Genomic DNA, 20,313 nt, shown 5'->3' on the forward strand with positions numbered 1-20,313 from the left:
TGTGTGTGTGTGTATATTATATATACACACATGTGAGTTAGAAGTGGGTGAAGATCAAAACTGTGTAATCAAAATGGCAGGCCAAACCCAACACTTTGTTACGACTTTTCTCCTTGTCTCTTTCCTCGTCTTCTTCAACACTGTCTCTGCATCAAGTACACGAGCCTCAAAACTTTGTTTAATGAAATTACTTCCTTTATAAATCTCAGGCCATCTTAATAAGTTTCTATATTCACAGGGGCAGCAATTATGATCCGTCTTGGCCAGGATTTTCCAGTTTCCCATGCTGCACACCAGGTACATATATAGATATGATTGATTTATAACTGATGTGTATTATTAAAAGAAATGATTTAGAACTGATTGATTTCTTCAATGGCAGAAGTATCAGCCACTGCAGAAGTTGTTGAATGGCAGAATGGATTTGCAGTACAATGACTATCCAATATTTGGGGCTAATCCTTGCCACACTCCAAAGCCAACGGGGAAAGTTTGATAGTACATGTTCATTAAGATGACTTATGTGAACTCTTAATTTAACCATAGAATTGGCCAGTTTTAAGTATCAAAATGGTCCGAGTGAAGTTTTGTTGCAAGCCCCCTAAAAAAGAATCACAAATCTATTCTGTTTTTGTGAATTGTTCTACTAAAATTGACTCACAATTTCATTCCAGAATTGTTAAACTATCCATGAGTTAATATTAAGGATCTTCGTTAAGTTGAGTTGATCATTTGAAAAGTGGTATGATTATACACAATCAGAAGAGACAGTGCAAAGAGAAATTTAAACGAGGAAAAAAAAAAAGAATAATATGTATTTCACTGTACATCAGAATGATCAGAATCTGTCGAAGGGGTTTGAATAGATTCCCCATTTCTGATGGTATTATCAAAAGAAAAACTCACCCAAATCTCTGTTTCTCCCCTACTCTCTGTCCCTTCGTTATCTACCTTCTTCCCTTCATCTTCACCATCAATTGGCATCTGATATCTACAAACAGGGCACGATCCATGTAACTCCAGCCATTTCTGAATACAATCACCATGGAATTTATGGTTACAGGGCATTTGTTTAGAGAGACCACCGACTTCAATCTCCTCCAAACAAATGACACATTCAGTAAGTTCAGAAACAGGGACAGAGGGCATGGCTTTAATGGAGGCTTTAGAGGCCGGGGGTTGGCCGTCCTTGGGAGTGGCTTGGATCACGATTAATTGATGGGCAAAGGGATTGAAGAAGATGAATCGATCCGGCAAAGTAGTGGGTGTTGCTTCAATTTCTTGATCTTGGGATGTACGAATCATAGAGGCGAAACCCAAGAAAAGGGGTGCGATGAGAGAGACGTCTCTGTTGAGAAAAAGCCTTTCGAGGGCAGAACCAAGCTCTGAAGGGTCGGGTTGGGAAGCCATTGATGAGAAAAATGAAGGAATCAGAGAGTGAGGAAATTGAAGAAGAAAGGGAATGAGGGGAAAAGATGATCGAGAGAGGTTTTAAGAGGAAATGATGAAGAAGGAAGAAGAAGGTTGGAGAAGAATCTGGAAGTTTTGAAGAACCAATGGTAGAAGGGATCAAAATTGATCAGCAATTGGATTTCTCGCCTTTTTGGGTAAGACATCACAAATAAGATATTTACGTATAAAACTGAATAAAATAAATAATAAATAAATAAATAAGGAGACAATTTGGGTTTGTATAAACACCCAATGAAAAATTGACACGTCGTCATTTTGTTTTTTAAAAAAATCTTTTTCATTTCATATAGAAAAATGAAACAGACTACACCTAATCATTGTCCAATAAATAAAGTCTATTTTCTATTTTCATACTCTTTTTTTTTAGATTCTAACACTGTAGTAGAGATTATGATGCTTAATTAAGGTATGCCAAATTGGTAAGCAACTCTATTGAGCATGTGTTGAGAAAAAGGTTAAAAAATATTAATAGTTTCTCAAATTTGGTTAAAAAAATACTTGTGATCCCTAAATTTTAAGAAAGGTAAAAATTTAGTTGAGTTCCTAAATTTAGTTGATAACTATTTAGTCTATATACTTTTAAAATTTATAATGTTTTTTGTCTCACTAGTTTACAATTTGTTACATTTTAGTCTTTATTGTGAAAAATATTATTATGATTTAGTAAAATTTCTTAAAGGATAAGTTCTTGGGAATCAAATTTATATATGAATGATAAAGTCGGGGTTGTTATGCAATAAAAAGTGACACTTAATTTTTATGAGAAATTTCACTATAGAAATTAAATCGTTATAAATTGTAAGATACAGGACTAAATCATTATTTATTAAGATTTAGAGACTGAATTATTACAAATTTGAAAGTTCAAAACCTAAATTGTTACCAAGTCTATGAAATAAATTGTTGTTTTCATGAAATTCAAGGATCATAAGTGTTTTTTTAACCTTTAAATTTCGACCCTACAAGAATTTAGTTCAACTTTAATTTATGAAAATTCAGTCCTTGTACTTTTACATTTATAATAATTTAGTATTTAAACTTTTAAAATTGTAACAATTTTGATAGATATTAATTAAATTTATATCGAAGTCCTATCACAAAAAATAGTATTAAGATTTTTTTTTTTTTTTTTTTTTTTGTAAACTGATTAATAATCAAATTTGTTTATATATTTTAAGAACAAAGTACAACTGAATTATTACAAATTTAAAACTATATTGTACTAAAATATAAGTATTAAATTATTTCAAATTTTAAATTCATATATTACCAACCAAATTTAAGAATAAGCAGCGAACATAGTTCAATTGTATACGAAACCTTGCCACTAAGATCAATAACTTGTATTCTGAAGACAAGTGGCTGGAACAAAATCGCAATCCCATCCACATCCACGTGGAGGAAACGTATTTTCTCCTGCCATCACAAGGAAGCCAAGTCGCCGGCCGGAAAATTTTCAACGGCACCGCCTGATCGGGCTCTTATAGTACAGAATCAATTGGACCTCACACAACCAAAACCACATTCATTCCGGCGGAAAAAAAAGTTTTTTTTGGTTTTTTTTATAATTTCTTTTAGCTAAAATCCTCTGTCCCATGTAATTAAAACTTCTGTGTTCAACTCTTGTGGGGCTTTTTCTTCCTCATTTCCATTGTGTTTCGCTATTTATGAGTCTCGTTTTCAATATGGTGATTGGGTTTTGCTTGACTTTGTTTGCTGGATTGTCAATCACTTTTTCAGGGATCGCGTGCAAGGTGCTCGACGAAATTCCTGAATGACGAAGTCCCCGTCGTACAGCGTATATTACGCATAGAAATCATTTCAAGAATGCCTTCTTTACTTCTAAATACTTTAAATTTAAAAAAAGTATATGGTGGCATGGCTTTTCTAAATGGTCCTGGTCTGCTATCGAAGACTTCTACGCCCTTTGGGTTGCAGTCAAAGCCATTTAACTTTCCCAGCTTGAAAACTAGAAGTAAGTGAAGCAGTACGTTAGACACATACTAGCATATGTTTAACGTACCAAATACTGCAAGCAGTTGATTTTGTTTTATAATGAGTTCCTACATTCCGTGTAGATTGTGATGTGAAGCCGTTGACGATCCAAGCAAGAGGAAACTCTAAAACAGAAAGTGCAAAAATTACAAATAGGAGGTTGCAGAAAAAGGTGCGTTATCATTCGCTTTACTTCTCCCAAGTTTGTCTTGAAGGGACTGGTTTTTTCGTAGGAGGAGAGTGAGCAAGGTTAGAAATTTAGTAACACAGCAGCTTGAAGTCAGTGTTAAAAGAATTGACAAGATAAGGAGGATGTAGAGACCAAGAACCAAAGTCGTATTGCTTCAACTGCAATGCACAATATAACAGTCTTAAACTTAAAACCCAATATAAAATGGCAACCAATCTTAAACAGGTTGAACTTGCCTAGAAAAAATTTACACTCACTCTCAAATAGATTATTGAAATTTTTTTTTTTTCAAAAAAGTGAAATACATTTCTAAATTTCGATGTTGAGTGTAATAACTCGTTGAACATTCAATTTTGTATCTAAATAGATCTGTAACATATTCGATAGTTTTAAAAATCACGAACTTATTAGAGAAAAAATTAGAAGTTTAATATTCTATTAGACAAATATCCAATTATCCCCACGGTGACAAATATATATATATATTCTATTAGAAACACAAATCAATTTTATGCCTAATAGATTTGTTAATTTTTTTTAAAATGTTAAGTATGCCGAGGATCATTTAAGATATGAATTTGAAATTTTAGATACCTACTTGTTACAAGTATATAGACCTATTAACTTAAAAATTAAAAGTTTGAGGACATATTAAAGTGAAAACTAAAGTAATTTATATAAGTTAACACATGGAAGCTTAGAGCAACTTTTGCAACAAACGGAAAGTAGTGCCCTGAACATTTAAAAGTTAGGTGATCTTAAATCTGTTCTTAGTACACAATTTGAGTTGCGAATTTATGAACATTATAAAAAAAACTTTAACAAGTGTAAGATGTTGATACATGGAACCATGCTAATGGATTTTATGCACAATTTACATCTGTAATACTAACATTGGAGCACTTTTTATTTTTAAATTTCGTTCATTGATAATCATCATAGTAATAACAAAATTCTCATTACATTTGATGGTTTTCAACGCCAAGCAGTATAATGGCACTCCTACAAGACCAAGGCTTTCAGTATTCTGTTCTGATAAGCAGTTGTATGCAATGTTGGTTGACGACCAGAACAAGAAGTGCCTGTTTTATGGAAGCACCTTACAAAAATCTATGCGTCCAAGTCCCTCATGCACTACCATCGTAAGTTTTCATTCTTAAGGTCTGACTTGGAATTAAGAGCACGAAAGTCCTAAGAAACTATTATTAAATAGGGACAATTACAGATATAACAATTATGTATAAAGTATTAGTAGATATAACACAATGTAAAAGAATTTGTAGATATAGAAAAATTTAGATCTAGTTCTCGAAATCTATGTGATAAAAGACATAGATTTTGCTATGGATAGTAATAGACTTTTATCATTGATAAATCCATATAAATGATAGACTTCTATCACATATAGCAAAATCTATAAGTGATAGACTTTTATCACTGGTAGAAGTGTATCATTTATAAACTAATATAAAAAATTTGACACGGATACTCTATTAGTAATATGAGGTATCACTGATAGACTCTATCAGCGATTAGAGTCTATGACTTATTGGCTTTATATTATTTAAAATCTATCAACAACACCCAACGATAGATTTCACATAACATGTACAAATCTATCACTTATATAGAAGGCTACTTATAGATTTTTATTACGTACTCTTAAGCTTCAATAATAGATAGTTTAGTTGCAGTTTAATTATTTCTAGTTCTTATGGCTACTTTGAAAAGTGAGTGCATCAAATTACTTTGAATATTTTGTTAGTTATCAATGAAAGAGATGGAGCAAACAAAACTGGAGGAAGAAAATAAGAGAAAGAAAAAGAAAAAGAATTGTTTGAAATTTATCGATGATAGAAGAGAGAGAATATATATTAGTTGTACATTTTGATTGAAATCTATCTATCGTAATAGTTTATCATTGATAGATTTAGGTCGTGAATTAAAAACATACTAGTGAAAGACTTCTATTAATGACAGACTTCTCACTATAAACAAATATAGAAATCAACATGAGCATAGTTCAACTAGCATAAGACATAAACTTATAATAAAAAAATGTCCAAAGTTCAAATTCCATCGTTATTGTGTCAAAGAAGCATAATGATAAACACTAATAAAATAACAAGAGAAGGGAAATGAACTTGTAAAGAATTGTAAAGAAGAGAAAAGTCAATGAAAATCAAATACAACTAAAGAAATTGAATAAAATGTAAGGAAAAAAATGACAAAATTGAGAAGGTAAATGCTAATGTTAATCAAGAATAAGAAACAATGTGAACAACAATATAAGAAATCATTTGAAAAAAATAATCTAAACTAAGTTGTCAGTTGAAGAATCTCCCAATAACACATGTTTTGGAACTCAGAAAGAAAAAAAAAAAATGTATAGTAAACATAAAATTGGTTATATTTACAATTTTAAAAAAATGTGACTATACACTTAATTATTAGTACTACAAGCGCTACTTGTTGCAATTACCCTAATAAAATATAAAAGGTCTAAATTTTTTTTTTTTTTTTTTTTTGGTGATTACAGGAAGCTGCTCAACATGTTGGTGAAGAACTTGTGAAGGCATGCGAGGACTTGAACATACACGAAATATCATCTTATGATCGAAATGGGTTTGCTCGCGGAGAGAAAATGCAAGCCTTCGAAATTGCAATTTCCCGCTATGGGCTCTTACAACGATAGATACACCAAGAATTAAGGCAAGTTGTAAATGTAAATGCTTTAATTCACATTGTTAATTTAACGTTACACATTCGTTTAAAGTTTTTTCGTCAAACTGTGGAGAAAAACTTTAGGACAATAGAAATCCCAGATAATCAATAGATATCTTTCATTGATCAAGCTTAACTTAACAACAATCATTTTAAGCACAAACATCACTGAAAATGAATTGTGATCGAGCTCGATTTGGTAAAATTCAATTGATTACCTATTGTAACTATATACTCACTGTACAGCCTACAACTCTCATTTTAACATATCTCTCTCGGTCACTTGAAATGTACAAAATTTCAAGCAACTCTTTAATTCATATACATCTCAGCAGTAACAACTAATTACATAGAAATTGTTAAAAGGGTGTAAGATTTCTCATGTTACCTCTTTCAGGGGGTCAATCCTAGTCTGTACCGGTCCACGATCATCAGAATCGTTACTCGATATCCGGGCTGCTTAGAACATAAGTCCTCTTAGTTATCAGAACCACAACATCTAACACCACTTCCTTCTTGAAGTTTCTGCCATAAACAGAGCATCTCCCGAGGTCCTTGGTAGTGAGCAACTACATAATCATCCTTACAACCTTCAATATGAATTCTCTCGTCCTTTTCGTAACGGATTTCAAGGCCCTCGCTCTTCATGTTTGCGATCCAGATTCCCATGGCTACATCTTCTAATTTAAACATCTGAGGATATAACATCGTGATTTTAGCGTGTTGTTTATGGAATAGTATAGCTTTTGAGCAAGGAAATAACAGATACCTTTAAGCTGCCTTCTTTGTATTTTTTGGATATTGTCTTTGCTATGTCACTAGACACTACATAACCAGGACCATGTGCCCATGTTGGATAATTATCTTCGGGCCATTCCTGCATTGGAGCAATCAATGAAGATAAGATGGTAGAAAGAACTTATTTAATTTTATCAAATTAACGAGTATGCGCTACATAGGTCAATGACACCTAATTCTGAGCAAGCTTGTTAAAAAAATGTGAACAATATTCGACACTCATATTAACTTTTGTTTAACAGAAATATCGGCCAAATTCAAAGAAGACAAGCTCAAACACGGGTTACAAATGCTTGCGTGTTAGCATTTCTTATAGGGTTGTTCTTTTGTTATTGCAAATCAGAGATTTCAGTAAAGCAAAGGAGAGTTCCAACTAATAAAAATGACAGGGGGTGGAAGTGAAGTTTACTTAAGCCTTAGGTTATCCACGCAATGTTAGATCCTTTGCCCGTATAAGTAAAAACCAGTGCGGAAAATTACCTCCATGCTAATGAACCACTTGCTCTCAGGGTTTCTGTGAGGTTGAGAATCTGAGTTGATGAGGCCATAAAGCAATCCACTTTGTGCATTGATCCTTTTTAAAGAAGCTAAAACTTCATCCACTCGAACAAAGGCATCATCATCTGTCTTCATGATATACTTTGCTGAAGCAATCTCTGCCTGCCGAAGTGGTGAGATTAAATCATAAGGATAAATTCACATCACTCAGTGAAAGAACGAATCTTTACCCCAAAGATGCAGATGCCCAACGTTTTCCAAGTAATAAGGCTGTAGTAGTCAACAAAAGGCATCATCTGTACGTCACCATATGTTCGGGCCTCATCCCACAATTCCTCATTGACTATTTGGTTCTTATGCTGCAAAATGCAAATGATGCAAACTGGTTGTAAACCAAAGAAAATTCTATCCATAATGTAGGAACTTTAAGAGATAGTGAAAGTAACAAAAGCATGGAAGTACACTTTTCATATGAACTGATTAATCATTCCGTTTCAAGCATCCAAAACCAATGAAATTTTGAAATAGTGTAGCCGATCTGATGACACGCCTCACTCAATTTACACTTGTAAGCATTGTGAGCAGACTTAGAAGTCGCCTCGAGGCTCAAAGATAAAATTTGGAAGTAAATTTTATGGTTCATGCGACAAATAACTTAGATCCCATTTGGTAACCATTTGGTTTTTGAAATTTAAAGCTTATCCTCTCAATTTTTATTAACGGTTTGCATCTTTTTTAAGTAAAAAAGTTGAATTCTTAGTCAAATTTCAAAAACAAAAACTTAAAAACTATGTTTTTTTAGTTTTCAAAACTTGGCTTAGATTTTGAAAATGTTGATAGAACGTAAATGACAAAGCCTAGAGGTGGAAAGGGTGTTTATATGCTTAATTTTCTAAAACCAAAAATGGAAAACTAAATGGATACTAAATGGGCCTTAACTATTAGTATCTAATGAAACCACCAGGTTCAACATGAATGGGTAGCCTAATTGTATTAATGTTCTTTTCAATCGAAGAAGAGTACATGTGAAGCTCACCAACCCAACAAAAAACCGAACTGCAACAGACCCAGCCTGTACTTCAGGATACTGCATCCACGTTCTTCGAACAGCCATCCGATATTTAAAATTGTTTGCTGTGGAGAAAACACCAATGAAAAGATCTAATGGTCTATCCGGAGAGAGGGGAGTTGATTTCAATGCTTCTATATTAACAATATGATCTGAATCCTCTGATGTAGGCAAACCACTTGCCAAGACAGAAATTAGTTTCAAGTCTCCCGAAATCTTTACTTCACTGACTAGCCATGGCTCCAAAGTCTGAAAAAAGAAGCAATCCAAAACAGCATAAGATTGATCATTCAGAGATCAATTTGAAGACTATTAATACAAGAATGGGTGAGATTACTTCACGGTAAGCAAAAGAAGTAACGTGCTTTCCATCAACCGTCATCTGGATTCCATCTACTCCCACTCTAAGGGTGGCAGCAAATGGATGACCAAGTTTGAAGGGGAAGTACGCTCTTGTTTTGGATTTGTTGAAATTCTTGTTCAACTCAGAAAGCCGAGATTCGACATTGCCCACAATCTTGTTGCATTTTTCCAGTTCATCCACTAGCATATAAAATCAACAACATTAATTTCGAAGTGAATGGAAATAATGCTAGATTAGGGGAGGGAGTGAAATACGTGTTCAGTTTAATGTTATGGAGTTAACGTATGTTATGTTCCCAATTTCCCAGGCTGTTGATAAACCAATTATGTGACACACTATGTGGTTTGAGTCAACGTTGTTGCTAATTATGCAAGCATTTGCATTACTAATTCTCCCACCAGCAAGCCATAGTATAATATTGCATCCATGGTCTGCTTTGTAACAAAGTTTCAAAGTAAGCTCACTTGTAAGCAAACTTGAGTTGTTTTATATATAGCAACACATTTCGATCTAGACTCCATATTTTAAATATGGAAAATTGACGAAAATAGTTATCTTAAAATGGTAGTGTATGCATAGAATTATTCAAAGGAAATATGATAGACATCTATACCTTTTCCATTCTCGTCAGAACCGGATGGACATCGCTCCTCTTCTCCCCAATCACGAGAAACTGTCCAGGTGTTCTGGACAATTACAGGATCCTCAGTTAACTTATCTCCCAAAAGCCTAACATTATAATGCAAAATGATGGGTGGATCCGGCTCCCCAGGCAGTGGTTCCCCTGTCAAGTCAATTCGAAAGTTACCAAGAAGACCATTAGGAATTCCAATGACCGTGATGGAAGAACCCTGAGTAAGGCCACAAGGCATCCTTAGCTTATGGCCATTGTCGTCAAGCTTTGTTGCATTCATTTTGGTTAGAAAATGAGGGCATTGCTTCTCCTTTGCACGGGCACTTTCATTTGTAGAACCAAGCCTTTCCTTTTCAATCGAAGTCTTGAGAATATTCCATACACCTCCAGCTTCCTTAATGGCCTCTACTGCATTAGGCAACCCTCTGGTATAATTAATTATGCTTCTTAAATGATTCCAAGTCTGAAGAGATTGATTCTCTCCATCAGTAAAATTCCCCTGAGTGAAAAGACTGGATATTATAGAGTCAGCAGAAATCACTTGATACGCAATTTCAGGATTTTGAACTGCGGGTGGAACTGCCGGATTGAGCCACTGAAGAGGATCAATAGAATTGTACAAGGGAGTTGCATAATAATTTTGCCGAGTTGAACTTCTCGAGATAACATAAATCATCAACAGTAACATAGACAACGATGCAACCAGAACCCGGCCATAACTTTTCTTCATTCTGACAATCAAACAATCCACTAATAGACAATAGCTCTAATCCAAAATTCCACCATTATTAAGCATCACGAAACTAAATGCCAATAACTGGAGCCTTATCCCTCGAGACAAATTCTGAAAGAATGGAAAAATTGATAATAAAGAACAGATATCTCTCAGAAAAAATAGTAGTTATAAATTAAATCAGACTTTCGACATGCATTAATTGCAAAATATCAAATCGACACTATGCTACCTAATGCATCAGAGAGTAGGGCAAGTAGTTTCTACAATTAATACTAAAATAAATAATCCGAACTTACATCCCGCGTAAATCGCAACAAAACATATTCTCAAAAACAAAATTACTTGACTCAAAATAGAATCATTAACAGTACCAGAAAGAAAAATGGAGAAGTAAAAGAAATCGAACAACAAAAAATTCATCCGCACTTCACCAGGTACAAGTTTCTCGAACTTGAAACAAGTATACAACAAACAGGAAAGTAAAGCAAGAAGTAGAAAAGCATAACAGCGTGTTCTTCATCAAGTAGGAAATTCCGGCGACGGAAATCACAACGAGATCCAAAGACATTGTGTAGCCGTTCTATAGAAGAAGCTCTGACAACCTCAACAGTTCATCGGAGAAGGAAAAGTAGAGAGAGAGAGAGTGAGAGAGAGAAAATTTACCTTGAAAATGTGAAGAGGAAGTCCGGCCGGAGTGAAATGCAGAGAAAATGAAAGCACAGGAAAGACGGTGGAGGAAGAAGAAGAAGATGAAGAAGAAGAAGGAGAGAGAAAGGGGAAGTTGCAGTGAGTAATAGATCGCTGTCGTTTCAAGCTTGGAGTCGACGTCAAAGCATAGAAAAGATAAATAAATAGAAAAAATGGGAAAACAATATTGAACAAGTCCCAGATCTTCAAGCTTCAAATTTCTAAATTATTTTAATCGTAACACAATGCGAATAGTTGTCGTTGAATTGATTAATATTTAAAATACGATACCAAACGATATCGTTTAATTGATCATTTTAAAAAGAGTTAAAAGGGGGGAACCGAGGAAGGGAACTTTATCTTCCCGTGTTACCCGGTCAGTCGCTCCTCCCTCCGCGACAGTCCAATAGCGTAAAGCCACCTTTATAAAGACGCTAATTTACCGTTTGACGTGGCGGATTCTGGTTGGATACTTTTTGGAAGAAGGGTCGTTGTTTCTTTTCTTTTCCTTTCTTTTTTTTCTTTTTTCTTTATTATTCCTTTTACAAAAGAGTCTTATCTTGAAGTCTTCACTTTTAATTTACATTTTGGAATAAAAAGCCGAGTATAGCTGGCCTTGGACGGCAGTTGAATTTTCCAACTTTACCCAAAATCTCAACATCAACCCAAAACTGTGTCGTTTTTTCTCTTTCTTTTCCTTAAATTACACCCAAAAAAAAAAAAAAAAATTCCCCCTTAAACTTTTATTTTATTTTAAAAATATTCATAATTCTTTCAAAAGTTACACAGTATTCCTAGGTTAAATAGTATTTCTATGATATTGTTTGGTATTTTTGTTTAAGCTATTTCTTTCTAATATCTTATGATTATTTATATCTTTCTTTAGTATAATTATTGAATTCTTAGTCAAATTATATTCCAAAATAAAAACAAGTTTTTAAAAACTATTTTTTAAATTTTCATATTTAGCTTGGTTTCTTAAGGCCAATAATCATTTGATTTTTTGCTTTTATTTTTGCTTTTATTTTTGCAAATTAAGCCTATTTCATCTATATTTTATAATAATTTGCATCTTTGTTAAATACAATGATTGAATTCTTAACCAAATTTCAAAACACAAAAATAATTTTTTGAAATGTACTTTTTTTAGTTCTCAAAATTTGGCTTGATTTTTAAAACATTGATGAAAAATAGATAACAAAGGAAGAAATTTGGAGGTGGAAGTAGTGTCTATAGCCTTAATTTTAAAAAAATGGTTATCAATCAAGATCTAAACTATTGGTAAAAAGTAGATAATAAAAGAAGAAATTTTGAGGTCGAAATAGTGTCTATAAGCTTACTTTTTTTAAAAAAAAAATCAAATAGTTTTCGAACGAAGCCTAGCTTTTCATAAATGTTCCAAAAATAGAAGAACTTTGTTAGCACTTAAAATATTAACAAAATTAGGAACTTGAAACAAATGTATTAATGGTTTGGAATTGTGTGTCAGTATTCAGATTTCAATTTTTATTTTAAATTGCCAACCCACAATTTTAAGTCCCATTTATCATCTAACATTTTAATGATTCTAGTTTTGAAATGTTCGTAAAAGAATTTGGAAAATATGGTAACTTCTACAATAATAAAAGTATTTTTAAAATAAAGGGTAAATTCAATTTCTTTAGTATTTTTCTTTTTTCAAAAAATTATAGTTTGAGTTTACGTATTTGTCAAAATACAAATTATAAAAAAAAAAAAAAAAAAAAAAGACTCCATCTGGTTAAACGTTGTCATCAAACGCCTACAAAGGGTTGGGCTTGTGAGTTGGGTTGAATAATTGTGGAGGGTTAATTTTGTCAGAAGAGGAATTTAATTCATATCATACCTATACTAATGACCATACTATGGACTAAAAAGGGTAAAAAAAACTGAATATTTATATTCAGAAGCTCAAAGGGAAAGGTTAATTATTTTACGTACAGAGTAGTTGAATAAAGAACATATTATTTTCTGACTAATTTATGAACTTACAAATAATAAAATACTTATAAAACATGGAAATAAACCATAATTGAAGAAAATTTTTGGTGGGTTGGAGAAGTCTTTAGGCTTACTTTTCATTGAAAACCCCCCACTTTATGACCCACCAACAGTACATATCAGAACTCTAAAGAAACCAGAGGACATCAACAATAAATGGCTTCTTAGTATGAAGTCCAATAAGAACAAAGTTAGTGTCATCAATCCTTTTTCAAGAAAGAAAATTGTGTAATTAATGAAGGCGTTATTATAATGATAATTTGGCAAGTTGTTTGAAGAAAAAATGTTCTTATATTTGATGCTTTTGGTAGTAAAGTTTTGGTAAATGAGTTGGATGGCTTCACTTTTTGGTATGCTTGCATGAGATTACACTTCTTCAATATCTTCAAGGGGTTGATGTTTGGAAGCAATATAGAGACAACGATATGAAAATAAAAACATTTAGCTTAAAATAAAACTTAACGTGTAATTTAGAATAACATAGGATGGTGGAGATTTTTTTTATTACAACATAGGTGAGGAGATCCAAACCACATATCTCTTAGTTGATAATATATATTGTCGTCATGTGTCCAAGATGACATGGAGTGGCTGACGTCCTCGAAAAGGATTGATTTTAAAAGAAAATTAAAAAAAAATTGTCATCAACCTTTTTTACGGTGTAATCGGGCATCGAAATAAAATAAACAAATTTTAATTAAAAAATAAAAATGGTCCTAAAAAAACTAAAGTTGGGTTCGGGAGTCATTTGTATATGGGAAGGTGTAGCACTCCACAATACTCGTTTAGAAAATGGTGGTCAAATTTTAAATCTTGAATTGAAATTATTCTTTTGTAAAAATAAGATTTTCAAACAATGTGTTATTTTACACATCATTTCTCCAATATTTGGAGTAATGGTCTCATAAATAAGTGAAAAAAATTCCATCAATTGGACTATGTTAGAATTGAGGGAAAATTCATTGTTGGGAATGCCCTAAAATTCATAGTTTGTAAACATTAAACATATTCTATTCACAGGGAAGTTATTATTGAAATTTTCTATCAATAAAGGTGTTATTGAATTGTATTATTTTATAAATCTAATAAACTAATCCATAAATATAACATGAATATTTAAACTTTATGTAGAGATATAAAGGAGGATCAAGTTTTAGTATATAGCAGAAAAAAATCTATAAATATATGGATAGGGTTGAGTACCTTATCCTGGGAGCACTATGGATGTGGCTCTCTTTGTATATTGATACAAATGATGTGATCCCAAAATCGTTCATGTAAAGTCATGCGAGTGGTGACATCCTATACAAAAAATGTTTGCATAAGATCGGATCACGAAATAGTCACTTTTCTTTATAACAACCACATGTTAAAACTGACTATTTCAAATTAAATTACCTAAGGTAACTCGATCTTAATCTTGAGCTAGCTATCAACTCCTGTCTATTCGGGATTGTCCTTTAATCTGCATAGGTAAGAGTGGTTCAATATCACTGCTCAATAAGCCTTTCATTTTAGGGGTAAGATCGGATAGATAGATGGGGACGTAGTCTTGCAAGACAAAATTCACTCCTACCCAACTAAGGGTCAGCAAATAAGTTGTTCTCTTAAGTACTGACTACTGGTATTGAACAAAAGGGCCCCGCCCTCTCATGATAGAAAGGGATTCGATTTATTGGTTGGACCATAAACCAATTATTCAATAAAGGTTCAATGGAGACTTAAAGAACAAGATGTATTACTGGGGTAAAACGATAATTTTGATCTAGTTGTAAATACAAATGACTTGTGAATGATTGACTAATTGATTATGGTTAAATTAAGTAGACAAAAATATATCTACAGTAAGGAGAGTATAACTACTGAGCTATAGTGGTATGTCTCGGTAGTTAATGAAAAGTGATTAATTCAGTTTAAAGAGTTAAGCCAATTAAACTCAAATCGTTGGAACTCATGGTTTGTAGGTCTATTAAGTCCCTCTATTAGCTCATGAAAGGATTAAACCTTAGAATAGCGTGTTGAGAGAATTTGAAATATTTAAACACGGTTTAGGGTTTGGAGAATTATATTTGATATAATTTATGTTTAATCAACGAATTAAACATTTCGATTTTAAATAGTTGATAATATTTAAATATGATTTAAATATTCGATGAGGTGTTATATTTAATATTTGATATTAAAATAAATCAATTAAATTATTTTAATTAATTATTCAAAATTTGAATTTATAAAATTAAAAAATTTATGAATTTGGTTAATTGATTTTTGAATTTATGAAGTTCAAATTTATAAAATTTATTTAATTTAAAGTTGAAATTGATTTTTGAAATTTCAGTTTATAAATAAATATTATAGTAATAAAAATTCATAATATTAATTAATAATAGAAATTTAGTGGAAAGTGGGTTTATCCATGAATTCTATTAAATTTCACACCTCATGCCACTTTCCTAATTGGAATTTGAAGTGACAACTTCAAATGTGATCTGATTTGCATGGATTGAGGCTATATAAGAAGGATTAAAAATCAGATTAAAGGTTCATCCTAAAAGGGATGAATAACATGCAGCAGAAGTATTAAGGATACATAAGCATTCAAATTCACTAATTTTGGCAGAAACTAAAGCATGCTTTTCTAAAAAGAGGTTTTAAGATCATATCTTTGAAGAACTCTCCAAGATCTTGATTGTACAGCAGCAGTCTTCACCAAAGATCATCGTGAACTACCTCAATGTCTTCCCCACTATCCTTTTGGAACTTTAGACAAAGTTGTAGGACTCAAGAACAACTTGAATTGATGTAGAACAATGAAGAACACACAACAACCCAAATGGAAGAACTCTTTTTTCTCATAGAGATTTACTCTCAAAATTTCTGCATTAACTCTTCTCAAATCACTCTAAACTTTTTTATTTATTGCAAATGAACATGCAAAGAAGTTAATTGCATGGCTTGCAGCTCATGCTTGGAGAATTAATGAAAAGAAGGAGATGGGGTTTCTGTGAGCATGATGAAGATGATAATGAAAAAACAGCATTTTTCATTTTGTATAGCATGCAAAAACTAATTTTCAATTTCCTTTTTAAAATCAAAATTTGATTTCCAAAACTATTTTGATTAATAAAACTGAAAAAAAATTCTAAAATTAATTTCTTAAATTAATTTAAAATAATAATTAATTTAATATCAAATATTAAATTAATTTTTTCACAATAATCATCTTCATATATTTAAATCATATTTAAATATATATTATCCTATTCCGTTTAATTTGAACGTTTCAAATTAATTTCTCAAGCTACTCTAAAGCTTATCCATGTACAAGCTAGTAGGGGGACCTCGCGGACCTACAGATCATGGGCTCCAACAATCAGTTAAACTCATTAGTCCAATCTAAACCCCATTCATTAACTAATGAGACACTCCACTATAGCCCATAGTTGAACTCCCTTCACTATAGATATATTATGTCCACTTAATAACCATAATCAGTAAGTCGATCCTTCATAGGTTGTTCATAAGCAGAGCTAGGTCAAAAATACCGTTTTACCCTTGTGAACACATCTTATTCATTAAGTTCCTACTCATCCTCTAATGAACAATTCTGATTCATAATCTCTATTAATCAAATCCTTTCTCTATCATAAGAAGGCGGGGCTTCGATTGTTCAAGACCTAGAACCAGTACTTAAAAGAACAACCTATCTGCTAACCCTAAATAGGGTAGAAGCAAATCCCATCTTGCAAGGCTATGTCCCCAGCTATTCATCTGATCTTATCCCCAAAATTGTAAGTTTATTGAGCAGTGTTGCTAGACTACTCTCACTGTTTGCAGATCAAAGGATAATCCCGAAAAAACAGGAGTTCATAGCTAACTCAGGATTAAGATCGAGTTAACCTAGGTTATATGATAAATGAAATAGTCAGTTTTAACAGTAAACAGTTGTTATAAAGAAAAGTGACTATTTTCATGGTCTACTCTATAGGCAAACTCATTGCATAGGATGCCCCCATTTACATGTCTCAACATGAACGATTTGTGGATCACATCGTTTGTAGCACCTTACAACCTCTTGTAACAACTATAGAGTGGATCGTATCCAATAGTGTTACCGGGATGAGATACCCAATTTCATCCATATACTTATTAGACCATTTAGGCTATATACTGTCAATATGATCCTATTTATGTCACTACATAAAGTTACAACATTCAGACTATAGCCAAGGATGCGTTTATTGGATTTTCATGATAAAATGCAAAATCAACAAGTCATATTATTGATAAATAGAATGTTTAACATGAACTGCGAGTTCTAGGATATTCCCAACAATCTCCCACTTGGACTAAAACTCCAGTAAGAACAAATATATACAATATAATGTTAAGATACATAATGGGAAAAATACAATAAACTAGGACATCTATAATACCATAGACATTCTCCCAATTGCCCTAGATTACACTACTCGGAGTCCTAGTCCAACTAGGTAGCCCTCGAAAACTTTAGCCGAGAGGGCCTTGGTGAATGGATCAGCAAGGTTATCTTTAGAGGCTATCTTTGTGACGAGCACATCTCCTCTGTGTACGATCTCCCAGATGAGATGGTACTTTCTTTCAATGTGTTATCCATGCTTATGACTCTTGGGTTCCTTTGAGTTAGCAACTGTTCCACTGTTATCACAATACAGTGTGATAGGTAAGTGTATATTTGGAATGACTTAAATCAACTAAGAATTTACGTGGCCATACTGCTTCCTTAGCAGCTTTGCATGCAGCCACGTATTCCGCTTCCATGGTGGAGTCAGCGATACAACTTTACTTGATGCTTCTCCAAACTATAGCTCCTCCATTAAGAGTGAAAACTGTTCCTGAGGTAGATTTCATGGAATCTATGTCAGTCTGAAAATCATAATCAGTGTATCCCGTAAGGATCAAATCCTTAGGTTCATACACAAGCATATAGTCCCTCGTTCTCCTTAGATACTTGAGGATATTTTTTATAGCAGTCCAATGACCGTGTCCAGGATTGGATTGGAACTTGCTGACGATTCCAATTGCAAAACATATGTCGGGGCATGTACACAACATTGCGGACATCAAACTCCCAACTGTAGATGCATATGGAATTCTGTTCATCTTCTCAACCTCTTGAGGTGTCTTAGGACATTGTTCCTTCGACAAATGAATTCCATGCCTGAAAGGTAATAAACCTTTCTTATAATTTTGCATATTATACTTTGACAACATCTTGTCAATATAAGATGCCTGAGATAGTGCCAATGTTCTATTCTTTCGGTTTCGAAAGATCTGTATTCCTAGAACATACTGAGCATCACCCAAATCTTTCATTTGGAACTGTGTTGCTATCCATCTCTTTACGTCAGCAAGAAAACTTGTCTCATTCCCAATGAGCAAGATATCATCAACGTATAGAACTAAGAATGCTATAGTTTTGTTGACTATCTTCTTGTATACACAAGGTTTGTCAACGTTCTATTCAAAGCCATAAGATTTGATCACAGTGTCAAATCTTATATTCTAGGATCTGGACACTTGTTTCAATCTCTAAATGGATCGATTAAGCTTACAGACTTTCTGTTCCTTTCATTTTTCGACGAACCCTCTGGTTGAGACATAAAAATACTTTCATCAAGATAGGCATTCAAAAAAGCTATCTTGACATCCATTTTCCATATCTCATAGTCATAATATGTGGCAATGGAAAGAAGTATTCTTATTGATTTGATCATGGCAACAGGAGGAAAATTTTCTTCATAATCAACTCTTTCTCTTTGGGTAAAACCATTTACCACAAGTCTGGCTTTATAGGTCTGTACCTTGCCAGTTTGGTCTCGTTTTCTTTTGTAGATCCACTTACAACCTATAGGTGTAACACCTTGTGGTTGATCTACAAGTTCCCAGACTGAGTTAAAGTACATTGACTCCATTCAATCATCCACGGCTTTTATCCATTGTTCCCCATCGACATCTTCCATTGCCTTCTTAAAAGTTAATGGATTCTTTAATCCATCATCCCATATGATGTTTTGAGTTTAGTTAAACCCATATAGTGTTCAAGTTGTTGAATAACCCTTCCACTATGACGAGGCATTCCCAACTCTTGGGATGGACGTGACGGTACAATAACTGTTGTTGATGGACCAGCTTGATCAACAACTCTTGTTGATCTTTCTGTAGTATCTTTAGACAGTTCTTGCAATATTAGTTTACTACGAGGTAGATGGTTTTTAATACGATCCTTTTCCAAGAATGTTTCATTTGTCGATACAAACACTTTATCTTCTTGGGGATCATAAAAGTATCCTCCTTTCGTTTCCATGGGATATCCTACAAATACGCATAATTTTGAACATGTTTCCAATTTCTTAGAATTCTATACCAACACGTGTGCTGGACAACCCCAGATATAGAAATGACGTAAACTCGCTTTGCGTCCTTTCTAATTCATATGGTGTTTCTAAAACATTTTTGGACGGAACAACGTTCAAAATATAAATTGTAGTCTGTACTCATACCCCAAAAGGATTGAGGTAATTGAGCACAATTCATCATAGACCAAACCATGTCCAACAAGGTTCGATTTCTCCTTCCTACAACACCATTTTGTTATGGTGTTCCAGGTGTTGTGAGTTGGGATTGAATTCCATGATCTACTAGATAGTTCTAGAACTGCAAATCCATATACTCACCACATCGATCAGATCGAAGTGTTTTAATTCTTTTACTTAACCGATTTTCAATCTCAGCCTTAAATTCTTTGAATTTTTTAAGAGTTTCAGACTTGTGACTGATTAAGTAAATATAGCCATATTGAGAGTAATCGTCAATAAAACTGATGAAGTACTGATATCCTCCTCGAGCTTTAACATTCATCAAACCACAAAGGTCGGAATGTACAAGTTCAAGAGGTTCTTTGGCACAAAGACCTTTGTCAGAAAAAAAATCTTTTCATCATTTTGCCCTCAAGACAAGATTCACATGGAGGTAGAGAACTGTCTTCTAACTGATTTAGATGACCGTTTTTTGCCAATCTCTCAATACTGTTGAGATTAATGTGACCAAGCCTGAGGTGCCAAAGATAGGCGTTACGAGAAATTTT

The 20,313-nt window shown here is 33.1% G+C and overlaps 3 protein-coding genes across 5 annotated transcripts; 1 reads left to right on the plus strand and 2 right to left on the minus strand.

The window, feature by feature from the left end:
• Positions 1 to 819: 819 nt before the first annotated feature.
• LOC120081106 (E3 ubiquitin-protein ligase MPSR1-like) lies at positions 820 to 1,410 on the minus strand. Its single transcript, XM_039035780.1, has one exon. The coding sequence runs from the start codon at positions 1,408 to 1,410 to the stop codon at positions 820 to 822; it is 591 nt and encodes a 196-aa protein (XP_038891708.1).
• Positions 1,411 to 1,470: 60 nt separating this feature from the next.
• On the plus strand, positions 1,471 to 6,913 carry LOC120081220 (50S ribosomal protein L18). Of its 3 annotated transcripts, XM_039035927.1 has the most exons (6): positions 1,471 to 1,607; positions 3,214 to 3,448; positions 3,552 to 3,640; positions 4,648 to 4,800; positions 6,198 to 6,370; positions 6,780 to 6,913. In XM_039035927.1, the coding sequence occupies exons 1-5, from the start codon at positions 1,557 to 1,559 to the stop codon at positions 6,351 to 6,353; spliced, it is 684 nt and encodes a 227-aa protein (XP_038891855.1). In that variant the 5' UTR covers positions 1,471 to 1,556; the 3' UTR covers positions 6,354 to 6,370; positions 6,780 to 6,913. The 3 variants fall into 3 exon arrangements, with proteins under 3 accessions (XP_038891855.1, XP_038891854.1, XP_038891856.1); XM_039035926.1 differs by lacking the exon at positions 6,780 to 6,913 and having other exon boundaries at positions 6,198 to 6,512; XM_039035928.1 differs by lacking the exons at positions 1,471 to 1,607; positions 6,780 to 6,913 and adding an exon at positions 2,759 to 2,959 and having other exon boundaries at positions 6,198 to 6,512.
• LOC120081219 (beta-1,3-galactosyltransferase GALT1) lies at positions 6,485 to 11,546 on the minus strand. Its single transcript, XM_039035925.1, has 8 exons — positions 11,145 to 11,546; positions 9,725 to 10,589; positions 9,085 to 9,290; positions 8,715 to 8,996; positions 7,909 to 8,037; positions 7,661 to 7,840; positions 7,152 to 7,259; positions 6,485 to 7,075 (listed from the first exon to the last, which is right to left on the minus strand). Exons 2-8 carry the CDS (start codon positions 10,473 to 10,475, stop codon positions 6,860 to 6,862), a joined length of 1,872 nt encoding a protein of 623 aa, XP_038891853.1. The 5' UTR covers positions 10,476 to 10,589; positions 11,145 to 11,546; the 3' UTR covers positions 6,485 to 6,859.
• Between the last annotated feature and the right edge of the window lie 8,767 nt (positions 11,547 to 20,313).

Source organism: Benincasa hispida, chromosome 7 (assembly GCF_009727055.1).
Source record: "Benincasa hispida cultivar B227 chromosome 7, ASM972705v1, whole genome shotgun sequence".
NCBI classification, from domain to species: domain Eukaryota; kingdom Viridiplantae; phylum Streptophyta; class Magnoliopsida; order Cucurbitales; family Cucurbitaceae; genus Benincasa; species Benincasa hispida.